The sequence below is a fragment of the Oculina patagonica genome, chromosome 10, assembly GCF_052425735.1.
Source record: "Oculina patagonica isolate OP01 chromosome 10, crgOcupat, whole genome shotgun sequence".
In the NCBI taxonomy this organism is placed as follows: domain Eukaryota; kingdom Metazoa; phylum Cnidaria; class Anthozoa; order Scleractinia; family Oculinidae; genus Oculina; species Oculina patagonica.
The window spans coordinates 13,933,835-13,946,344 of NC_135767.1; the positions used below are offsets into that span (position 1 = coordinate 13,933,835).

At 48.3% G+C, this 12,510-nt stretch overlaps 2 protein-coding genes and 1 pseudogene across 2 annotated transcripts in view; 2 read left to right on the forward strand and 1 right to left on the reverse strand.

Annotated features, from left to right (window-relative positions):
- LOC144628960 (uncharacterized) overlaps window positions 1-12,510 on the reverse strand; it is a 469,155-nt gene that overhangs the window by 155,575 nt on the left and 301,070 nt on the right.
- Window positions 5,462-7,531, forward strand: LOC144628172 (uncharacterized protein F54H12.2-like; annotated as a pseudogene).
- Window positions 8,068-8,925, forward strand: LOC144628948 (uncharacterized). Its single transcript, XM_078487070.1, has one exon. It carries the CDS (start codon window positions 8,184-8,186, stop codon window positions 8,847-8,849), a length of 666 nt encoding a protein of 221 aa, XP_078343196.1. The 5' UTR covers window positions 8,068-8,183; the 3' UTR covers window positions 8,850-8,925.

The window sequence follows — 12,510 nt, forward strand, 5'->3', positions numbered from 1 at the left end:
CGGCCCTTAAATTAAAGAGATGTCCAACCATGAATGGTATTAATTTAGTAAAACGAAAAGCAAGTCATTGAGCCGCCTCTTCACATTTTTAGACTCTAAACAAGTGTGTCAACGAGTTTGTTGTGATTTTTCACCGGTCGCTAAAAAATATAATTGTTGTAGGCGGTTCATTCGGCCGTTGTTAAAATGTTTTTTGCCGCCCTTAAATCTAAAAGACGACCAAACATGAAAAATATTATTTCGATGTAAGTTATTGAACCGACTCTTTCGCATTTTTTAGACTCTAAACACAAGTGTGTCAACGAGTTTGTTGTGATTTTTACCGCTCGCGAAAAAATATAATTTAGCGTGCGGTATTTGTTGTTGTTGTTTAAGCGATTGAATCCCATACTCTCGTAATTCAGTTTCGGCATGGAGCAATTCTTAAATTTATTTCACAACAAAAGTCTGGTACCATAACCAGAAAGCATGACATTCGGTCATTGGACAATGTCCTTCGTATAGATGAAAACCGCAACTAGGTAAAGGTTCTACAATGGTCTCTTTCAGCACGTCGTATTTCGGACATCCGTACAGTTCTAAATTCACGCTAGGAATGTTCAGTTTGTTCAACAAGTCTCTTTCGACGTGTCCTCCCTTGTAAGCCACCACGGTTCTCTCGGGGGTTTTGGTCTCCTCGTACAAATCCCACATCACCTCCTCCACCCTGTCATACTCGTAGGCCTTTTCTTCCTTTCTGGGTTGATACGTCAGTCCGTGCACGTTGTATTTGACGTAAGACACGGTTTTTCTGTCTCTGGAAGATAAGTTGCACCACGACATTCTCATGTAGAAAGCATGGCGTCCGAACTTTTCTTGCCAAGTGTAATAACCCAACTCGCGTACTCGAAACGTCTTCTCCACAAAGTAACCTTCCAAGTCCAAGATCATGCACACGTTTTCCGGAGTCATGCCAGAGCCAACTGCACTCTGATGCTTGACGTAGAAAATATATGAAAATGTTTAAACTGTAAATCTCAATGATCCAAATTAGGATATTGTTTCTTGGAAATGCATCTCAGATACAGTTGATTTCTCAGCATTTTCTCTTCATCCGAGTCGTACTTCACGCCAGCCAATTCCGGGGGGAGAATAATTTTCCCTTCTCCATCCACCCAAAACTTTTGCTCTTGACACTGTTTGACCAATGACTCGTCCAAGGGAAGATCACCAATCCAATCCTTGACCGGGGGTGGGTAGTGTTGTACTTTGAAGGCGGGTCTCCCATCCAGAATTCGTTGCGGTCTATCCACCACGTCTTGTCCTCTTCTGGGGTATCCAAATTCGTCCCTAGAGTCCAGTCCAGACCTTCTCGAGTAGAGGGGATCCTCGTTTCCCACATATTCCTTTCCTTCCAGCCAGGCTTTGATCTTGCCAAACGGAACACTGTCTGCCCATTGGAAGAACCGGCATTTCCCTTTTCTGCACTTGAGGTAGATCCTGTTCGGGTTGCTCTCTGATTTCGACATGCTCAGAATGAGACTCTCGTTGCAGTAACATTTCATCTTATCCATGTTCCAATAATAGTAAGCCGGTAATTGTTGATTGACCGCCACCACGTACTGGTCAATGTGGGCGCTACCGGTGCAAATGAAACAGATGGTGCCTTCGCTCGTGTGGGGGCAAAAGTAGAACTCCCATCCCCCGTCAGTCATTTTCTTGGTCAGCGGTTCTTTGTGTATGGGGCAAAGGGGATCTCCCTGCGCGTTATCAAAGGTCTGCTGCAGGAACTGGTCGGGGTCGAAAATTTCACCCTCCTCCAACACTTCCTCTTTCAACTCCATGTTCTTCTTTGTAGGATGTCTCTCTTTACGGGGGACTTTGGGTTTCTTGGGAGTCCCTCTCCTCTGTCGCTTTTTTCTGGGTTCTGCTACGTCCATGGTGCGTCAACTGAGGACTAACAGGAGACAACACGGCGCTTTTATACTCTACTCTCGGATGACGTCAATACGCACGAACCAACCAGAGAGGTAACACGTGACCTCTTCCGACCAACCGGCAATGACCCAGGTGACGTCATCCAACGTATAAAAAGACCTGCGCGTCCATTTGTCGACTCAGTTGTAGCGATGGAAAGCACAGAGAGCGATTCCAGCCAAACTCAAACTCAAACCCAACAAGTCAACGGTGTCTTTGTACAAGGAGATCCCAAGGACTGGGAACCATTGCCTTACTATAGGGATCTAAAAAGGGGCGATTATCAATCGGACGAAGATTACCTATTGGCGCGCGCGAAACGTGGCATGGAAGCCGGCTACACGTTTATGCAGTGTCAAGAGCATTGGATGTGCGATCTGGAGAGTGCATTACACAAAGGTTCGGCCGAAGCAAGCCAAGAGCAGTGACATGGGTACGAGAGAAAACTGGATGGACCTGGAACAACGACTCTTCTACACCAATTGTACAAAGCTAGAAAAAAAGATCCAGACCGACACGGGCATCACTGTGTTGTCGTTAGACTTTCCCACCACCACTATACCCGAAAACATTCCAAGGAGAGTCTATGTCTTCGAGGACATGGTGAAAGAGCGCGGGTGTGCCAAAAACCGCGTCACCGAAAGTGAATGGCTCAAAGAGAACCCTCACTGGAAGGGAGCCGTCCTAACGACCCTCAAAGACATTGGGCACGGTTATCTCTGGGACAATCATTGGAATGAATTTGTCTACGTGCCCTTGCAGCGAGCCTTTTTCTTCGCGACGTCTCGCAAACCGCCGCCGATTGGCAACGGCGTCTCGTTCTGGTTGAACGCGAACGTCTGCGACTTTGACGACCGGAGTGGTTTAGAAGATCTCATCGCCCCGTTGAGAGCGAGTGTAGCCCTAAGCCAGACATTGTCTGCTTACTTGAAACAACCCATCACGGTCGACGCAAACACGTACGAAGAACTGTGCAACCAACTGGCAACTCAAGTAAAATTGCAACGCCTAGAAAGCAATCGCTGGCAAGAAATAGCGGATAGACTGTTAGACAGAGATCTCTGCAACCGTTGCGCCATGGATAAAGACGAAGCTTACCTGGGCGACGACTACCAAAAAGCCAAACTGTGGAGACCTAGAAGTTGCGAAACTTGTACAAAATCTTTTGATAACATATTTATTGATGCAGGCTATTTAAATTGACGTTGTATAAATAAAAGTTCATTTGTCATGGATCTGTATGGAAAGTGGGAGTGGTTGAAAAGATTGTGCGAGAAAGCGTATGCTGAATTTGGGAGGGGTATAGATATACCGGAAGATACAAGTGACTCCCCCTTGAGAGTGTTCGAAGCCACTCACATAGAAATAAACTATTTCAGATTGATACCGTTTATATTATGGTTGAGACATTTCAACGATCCAGACGAGCTGTTTGCTTCTATTTACAAACTTCATCCGACCACGATCGAAGAAGCAGCTCATAAATTACACGGCACTTATATGAGGGTGGTCAGAGCGTCGTCGACATGCCAAAGAAGCTGAAAAAGGATGAAAAAATACTTTCGGACTACCACGATCCCAGTCAACCGGGTAGCTTGGGTGGGATAGCAAGATTCGCCAAATCGCACAAGATATCCGTCGACACAGCCAAAAAAGTATTGGAGCGCGATTTGGGTTATACCCTTCACAAACCGCGCAGACGTCGTTTCGCCACGTTACCGGTCCTGGTGTTTAACGTCGACCAGCAGTGGGTAGCCGATTTAGTGGAAACGCAACCGTTGTCCAAATACAACAAGGGTCACAGATATCTACTCAACGTGATCGACGTCTTGTCTAAATATGCCTGGGTGGAACCCCTAAAAGACAAGACGGGAAAAACGGTGTCGGACGCCTTTGCCAAGATTTTGAAACGAGCCGATGGACGCAAACCTCAGAACCTACAGACCGACGACGGGAAAGAATTTTACAACAAGACGTTTGCCGCGTTGATGAAACGGGAAGGCATCCACCACTTTTCCACGGCCGGAGATACCAAAGCCAGCATCGTGGAACGCTTCAACCGCACTCTCAAGGAACGCATGTACCGATACTTTACCGCCAAGAATACGCTCAGTTACCTACCTGTACTCCAGGCCTTGGTGAGAGGTTACAACGGATCCCACCATCGTAGCATCGGCACCAGCCCCGAGACAGTGAATGCGAGCAACGAAGGAAAAGTGTGGGAACGTCTGTACGCGAAGAGATTGTCGTCGGGTAAAAGAGAACGAAAACCCCCGCTAAAAGTAGGAGAACGCGTGAGATTGAACAAGAAATTTCGCACGTTCGAGAAAGGGTATTTACCCGGCTGGACCGAAGAAGTGTTTGTGATACGAGAGGTGCATCGGGGACCACCCGTCACGACTTACAAGATCCAAGAGTTGGACGACACCCCCCTTCGCGGTACGTTTTACAAGGAAGATCTACAAAAAGTCGCAGTGTCCGACGACGATGTCTTCAGGGTGGACAAGATCGTCAAACGAAAAGGAAATAAAGTCTTGGTGCACTGGAAAGGCTGGCCAGACAGGTACGACAGCTGGATCGAGAAGACGGCTCTAAAAAAATCATGAGCCACGAGGAAGGATTTTACGTCACGTTACCCAGTCACAGCAGCGGAACCGAGTTTCCAGAGAATAGAGCAAACTCTTTCAAGGTGCGATTACCTCACCCGCTACGATTGGAAGGAACCGGTTGGAAAGTGGGATTGAGTAGCATTTCCGTGCCAGATGCCAGCATCGACTTAACTCGCTTTAAGTCGTTCAAGTTTCCTCTCTTGAGTGCCCAGTGGATGCTCAAGCGCAAAGACAACGAGGGTCGCGTGCAAAGCAAGTCGGTGACCACCGATCTGACGTTCCAGGACATTCTATATGACGACAACATCGTGGATGGCCTCAGTTTCATGAAAGCCCTGGTCTTCAAGTTCGATCAAGTCAAAGAATACAAGCGTATCGTGGGAGACTTGACCAAGTCGCCCGATAATGGAAAGCAGTGGGAATATACGTTCAAGTGGGAAGGTGAAGAACTAGTCCTCGACAACTCGAACTTGGACGTCTCGGAAGTGAAAACTGAAGGCGTCCCATATTACATGTCTTTCAACGAGGATTTGGCCTTTGACATGGGATGGGTAAAAAAGGACGAGAAAGAAAACGTGTTTCTCGGGCCGAACCTGAAGCCGGAATGCCACCACGCTACGATACCCGATCCCATAGACGTGGATGATTTTGGAGAGGGCAAGAAAAATTTCTGGGTTGTTGAGAATGGACAGCTTTTCTTGAGTTGCTATTGTAACTGGCGCTTTGTGAAACTCAACAGAGCCTTCCAAAAAGTGATTGGAGATGCATCGCGTACGCTTTTCGTTTACTCAGATGTGGGTGGTAGTTCCGTTGTGGGAAATCAAGTCACGGATCTGTTGCGGGAAATTCACTTCCAACGTGAAGGAAAAGGGATCAAGTACTTTGAACCTCTCCACATACAATATATTCCACTCCGCAACCAGATTGTGGACATTATTGAAACGCAAGTGAGCGAGACTACAGGTAAACTGGTGGATTTTGGCGAAGGCAACACGATCGTGACCTTACATATCAAGCGAACATGAGAGGCGGTGCCCTGACGCGTTTCACACCGGATCCTCCACCTCAAGAGGGGAACGGATTTTTGGCCGACATCGTGAGAGAGTCTCTCGGTGGAGCCGTGAGAGGATTTAAGAGTGGGCGCGGCGTCGCGGACCGCATTCGTAAAGCGGGTCAAGGAGCCAAGAGTGGTCCTAAACGAGTCGTGAAACGCCAACTGAAAAACGTCATAGAACGAAACGTCAAGAGAAAACTGAACGACATCTTTGCCGAAAAATGAATCCCGTTTACTCGCGATCGTCCAGACTGGTCCGATCCAAACGCGCCCCCGTCAGACAGCGGGGAGAAGGATTCTCACTGGCACTTTTGAACCAGGCCTTGTTGGGACAAAAGAGCCGACGACGAAAAGTACAAAAGGGCGGGTGGATAGGTCCCGAGGTCAGAAAGCCTCCTGGCTACGACTGGATACAGACCTTACGGAAGCGCCGTGGAAGAAGGAAGAGAAGACGATGACCGAAACCATCTCGAGCGCCTACCCGCAGTCGAGACGCGAGGCCAATCCTCGATTGGATCTATTCGCCGTACCACCGACAGACGTCAGCGTCTCGTCGTATCGGATGGTCCCCGTTCAGACCTACACCACAGGCATCAATCCGGTGGAGTTTCAGATCGACCCCCAAGAAGATTACATCGATCTCAGCCGTAGCTTTTTCGAGGTAGAATTGCAACTGAAGAAAGACAACGATGAGAACGTGGCAGTTGCCGACAAGCTGTGGCCCGTCAACAATCTAGCCCATTCTCTGTTCAAGCAAATCAGCGTGCGTCTCAACGGTACTCTCATCAGTCCCCAGACGGACACGTACCATTACAGAGCCTTCTTGGAAACGTTGCTGAATTACGACAGACGTGATGGAGAAACCATCTTGAAACCTCAAGGATGGTACAATCATATCGATTTCCCAGCCACGTGGACGGACAATAACACGAACACTGCAGCCAACGCTGGAGCTGGACACGCAGACTATGTAGCCCTGACCGCCAATCACAAGGAGGCTCTCAAGAACTCTAAAGCAGAACAAGCCAATTACACGGACGGCAAGCGACACGTGTTGCGTTTCAAACCCCTCATCGAAGTGTTTCATCTGAGCAAGTTGTTGGTACCCAGAGTGCAGATAGGAATACAGATGTACTTCAATTCTCCCGACGTGTTCTTGAACGGAGTGGGTCTGGCAGGAAAGTTGACGGCCGAGGAAGTCAAAGTTCGAATGTACCTGTGTCAAGTGCGTCTCAATCCCACGACGTACAGGAGACTGATGGATGAGATGACCACCAAGAGTCAAGTGGTGAGTTACCCGACCGTGAGAAGCGAGATTCGGACCTTCAACATGCAGGGAGATCAACGACGGTACGAATGCACCAACTTGTTCCAAGGAAGAATTCCCAACCGCGTGATCGTGGGTATGGTACTGTCCACAGCCTTCACCGGGAACGTGGTCAACGATCCCTTCTGTTTTCAGAAGTTTGGAATGAGCAGCATAAAACAACTCGTGGGAGGAGAAGAGTATCCTTACGAGACGCTAGAACTGGTTCACAACGATGCCACCAAAGATCTCAGAGGGTACCACCGCTTCTTGCAAGCCACCGGATGTCTGTGCAAGCAGCAAGGAAACATGGTGAGAGGTGACGATTGGGGACAAGGAAAGAATTGCACGTTGTTCGTGTTCGACAACGTGGCCAATGGGATGCGTGGACAGTTACAGGATGAACCCCAAGCAAGCCGGAAATCTACTAATAGAGCTGAACTTTGGAGCCAACCCAGCTGTGAACTTGACCATCATCGTGTACGGAGAGTTTGAGAATCTCTTGGAGATAGACAAGAACAAAGCCGTGTTGTACGACGTGTACCAGCGTTAGTGATGGAAAAAGTGACTTTGAATAACGTGCAGTTGGATCAGTTGGCCAGACATCACCCGTCGTTGAAACCTTACTTTTACGGGACGGTGGCCTGCGATCGATTACCTCGCAAACCACTCAAGACGGAAGCCCGCGGGTACATCGTCAACACCGATCCTCACTACATGCGCGGTCGGCATTGGATCGCGCTGTGGACGAATGGAAACGTGTGCGAAGTATTGGACAGTTACGCCTTACCCCTAGAAGTGTACCAGACGGCGCAACCGTTGCAAGATTGGTTGGACGATCATTGGAAGTACGTGCAGCGCAACGGACAGAGTCTACAATCGTTGTACAGTCAGAGCTGCGGCGATTACGCGTTGATGTATCTCATCGATAGGACCGAAGGACGTAGCATGAGTCAATTCGAAGCGAGATTCAAGAAACACGATTACGTGTACAATGATCATAAAGTTGGGCAAATGTTGAAGCAATTGATCTCGAAGGAAAGGTCGTGGCACAAAATTTGTAAGATGGAATACCATCAGGATTGTGAACCGTCTCTCTGCGGTGTAAGACACTTGTTGTTGTAAGATGACAAATAAAAAACGTGGAAATGAATAAGGTGTGTGTCGTCTGTCGCTCGGGAGATAGGGATTCGTTGCGGACTTTTTTTCTGCAACATGCTTATATCATTGCTCGTTTTTTGACGAATGTCATTTCGCCATGGAGCGCGGTGAAGCCTTTAGCTTTCGGATGCCCTCTAGCATTTTGATCGTGGGCCCCTCTAGCTGCGGAAAGACTTGTTTTACCGAGTCGGTACTTTTGAATCACTCAAAAGAGTTGTTTAGTACACCCCCTGAGACCATTCATTACTGTTTTGGGGCTTGGCAAGACGGTTTTGCGAACATGAAAAAGCGAGGCGTGAAATTTCACGAAGGGATTCCCGAAGAAGTAGATTTGACCAAATGGTTTCCCCGTGGAGGGGTGATGGTATTGGACGATCTGATGGAAGAAGGAGGAAACGACAAGAGAGTATTGGATCTGTTTACCAAACTTTCCCACCACAGGAACATCACCGTCCTGTACTTGTGTCAAGACATGTTTCCGCCGGGAAAATACGCCAAGAGCATTTCTCGAAATGCGCATTACATCGTGGCTTTCAAGAACCCTCGCGATCAATTGGGCATGAGGAATTTACTGTTACAAGCGTTTCCCTCCCGATGGCAAGATGTGATGGACGTCTACACCAAGACGACGGAAAGACCCTTTGGTTACATGGTATTGGATCTACACCCTGCCAGTGGCGACGACAGACGGATTTTTAGCCACCTCTTAAAAGGCGAGGGATGCATGAGATGTTACAGATTCGTTCGAGATGTTCGTACGTAACGATCACGTGTGGCTCGCGTTCTTGGACCTGTGCGGTCGTCATTTCGAGCGTATGAGAGAAGAGGACATGGACTACGAGGCCATGCAAACCGTGCTACATTTGGCCGAAAAGCGACAGATGTGGAAATTCGTGAGAGAATATAACGAGACTTACTTCAGCGAATTGATCCAGACATTAGAAGAAAGAGCTAGAAAAACATGTCAAGACATTCGCCAGCAGGAGTAGGAACCAGTCCTAGTGCCATTCCGATCGTCAACGTCAACCGAGGTGGATTGGAACAGACATTGGATCGAATCGACCCCATAGTCCTAAGACGGTACTTGGATCAATTACCGTCTCCTGCAGTAGGTACGGGGACTTTGAGACCTTCTTCCTCGAGGTCCAACGTACCTGCAGGTCAAGGAACGCTAACGGGTGGTCCACACCGATTGAATCAAGACGACATGCAACGTCAATTGCAAATGCTGTTCAACGATCAACGTCAAGTGGCGGCTGGACGTCGCATCGCAGGCATCACCACGACAAACACCATCACTACGACCTATAAAGACGGGGGACGACCAACCGTTCGTCGTACCTCGACGAGAGTGAGCCATTAAAGATGACCTCCCTACTAAACGGGTCGAAGACGAACTTGGATCCAGACCTGTTACACAGATTGGACGGATTGTATTCCTTTTACCACAAAAAGTGGTGGTGTCATCGTCAAATGTTTTACCATTTTAAGTGGTGTCATGCTTCATTGAATGCTTTGGCTTTATTCATCGTGGCAGCGGGTGTCATTGCGGGTTCCCTTACAGAAAATAGTGTTATTGTGGCATGCCTAACTTCAGCTGGGACTGTCGTCAAGGGCTGGAACGATTTCAAGAAATATTCGTTCAAAGTGGACGTATGTCGTTTTGCCTACACCAGCTACGACAAGACGTTGATCGAATTGAGAACGTACGCGCGCGGTCTTCCGATGGACGAACTAGAAGGATTCTTGATCAAGATGCAAACTCTAGATGACACGATCACCGATTTCACGCCGCCCGTGGCCGACAAGTACGTGCAAGCGTACGAACGACAACACGATAAATCCGAAGGTACCCCCGTCTGAAGTGACAGTTATGGTAGGATGGGAAGAACGAAACGTAAGGCCAGAAGAAAGAGGCAGCGAGGTGGGGCTCTCGCGAGACGTAAACATCGTTTGGTGGACAAGATAGCCGAGGGGGCCAGCATGTTTCTCTCGGGTCCTTCACCCACATTCTTCACGTTGGGTGGTAAATTGGCCAGTCAAGGATTTAAAGGGATAATGGATAATGTAAATCATTATAGACGTAGACCGCGACGACGATAGGACCATGAGGAGAAAGAAACGTGTGACGCAAAGGCGGAGACGTGCTGGCAGGAGAAGAATAGGACAGAAGGGTGGTATTTTACCCTTAGCAGCCTTAATACCAGCTTTGATCGCGGGTGGAAAAGCAATCGCTTTGGGTGCTGCATCGGGTGCTGCAGGTTGGGGTGCAAAGAAAGCCTTGGATGCAGCCACTCGAAAGAAAAAGAGATAAAAACACTATAAGAGGATGGGGGCATTGGGCGTCACCGGTAGTTACAACAGACTGCATTCTGTGACAAGATGGTGCGAGGAAGAAAGATAGTAAGGAGAAGACGAAAACAACCTAAAAGAGGACCCGTGTGGAGAGGAGAGGGTTTATTGGACATACTCAAGTTTGCCGGCAAGTTGGGTTATAAATTGGGAAAGGACAAACGCTATAAGAGGATGGGGGCAAAGGGCGTCACCGGTAGTTACAACCGACGTCCAGCCCCGTGGGAAGTATGAATCGATTACGTCGACAGCGTCCGTTCTTGGAGAGCATTCTGAGAGAAGCCAATCGGTTCAAGCGAGAAGAGATGTTACAGCACGCCAACGCCGATCAGATCAACGCCGTGAGTGAGATGGTATTGAATTTGCTCAAGAACCGCATTCCGCTCAGTCCACCGATCACCGCCAAGCTGCGACGATATAAGAAGGTCTTGCGCGAACTGGGTAAGCGCAGAAACTCGTTGAAGAGAAGGCGAGAAGGTCTCCTGTCACAGAAGGGTAGCGGGTTTTGGAAAGGACTGCAACAGATCTACCAAGCATGTCTCTGCAAAACACCCTCCAGACAATGATGAAAATGTTACGCGAATCGGCGGACAGAGAAGCAGAGTGGGAAAAAAGAGCAGACCATTGGCACAAAGCCTACGCCCGCGTCAATCATGACTATTTGGCTTTAAAATACGACGCAGAGTGCGAAGATTGCATTCGAGAGAGGCAAGAGACTCCGGAAGGAAAGACCCTAGTACTGTGCAAGGAGTGTAGCGACAAGTGTACATCGAGAAGCGACTTGAAAAGGTGCATAGACAAGTTAGAAGAGGAAGTTCGTTACTGGCAAGGGTGTTACGAAAGCTTGTTAGAAGAATACTTCAAAGATGACCGAGGAAGTCGTGATGGTTCCCGCTAAAGACTTGAATCGTTTGGTGCAATATTACAAAGGCGAAATCACGGACAATGCATTGTTGAACAAAGCGGCTCGCATAGCAGCCGAAAGTCACTTGCTGTTAAAAGATAAATCCGTTCCCGACGGTATCGCCGTGGCACGAGTGAAACCTCTCGCTCGCGAACGGGCTCGTTTGACCAAACGGATACGTCAATTTCCCATGGGAGGAGTAACAGCCAGACGGCCGGGCGAAGAAGCGGAGGAGGAGGAGGAGGAGTTGGAGAATGTAGGTTTGGTGACGGGACCCGTGGAGACCATGTTGAAACAACTCATAAAAGGGAGTGCCAAGAAATCACCTCCCACAGTCACCCCGAAGGCGACAAAGAAAGCAAAAACGGCACCTGCGGGCAAACCGACATTGGCAGAAAGATTCAAGAGTTTAGAAGAGAAACTAAAGACGAGGAAAAAGCCAGCTGTGCGGAAAACGGAAGCCGAGAAACTGAAACCATTACCCGGTTGGGAAGATTGGGCCAAAGGCAAAAAGTTGAGACGAAAATTGGAGTATGACGAAGACCAAGAAGAAGAGGACTGAAAAAAAGACGACACGGCGACGACAACGCGGACGTGGGATCGACATTCAGAAGTGGCTCGGCAAGACTGGAATCGAATTTCACTGGCCCGGTTATCAGTACATGGGTCCTGGAACCAAATTGGCAAAGCGATTGAAACGCGGGGACCCGGGCATCAATCGATTGGACAAGATCGCCAAACAGCACGACATCGATTACAGTCACGCCAAGAATCTAAGGGACAAGTGGAAAGCCGACGAGAAAATGATTAAAGCCATCAACAAATTACCTGGAAGTAAAACCACGACGGAACGCATCGTCAAACGAATCATGCAAGCCAAGAAAATGTTGAAACTTTAATGTTGTAACTTTGAACACATTAAAGAACAGGTTGAACGTTTACATGGTGTACATCGCATTCGATCGCCGACTCGTTCCCAGAACACCCGAGAAAAGGGGATACCCCCATCCCCCCTCCCTCACGTGATTTTTTTAAAAAAATAGCTTTACGTTTTCTCAGAATCGCCGACCCAAATTCTTTGAAAAACATGGCAATTTGTGGACAATATATAATGGATGGTGGTCTTGCTAACTCACTATGAAGTGTGAGTGTATCGCGAATATCGAAT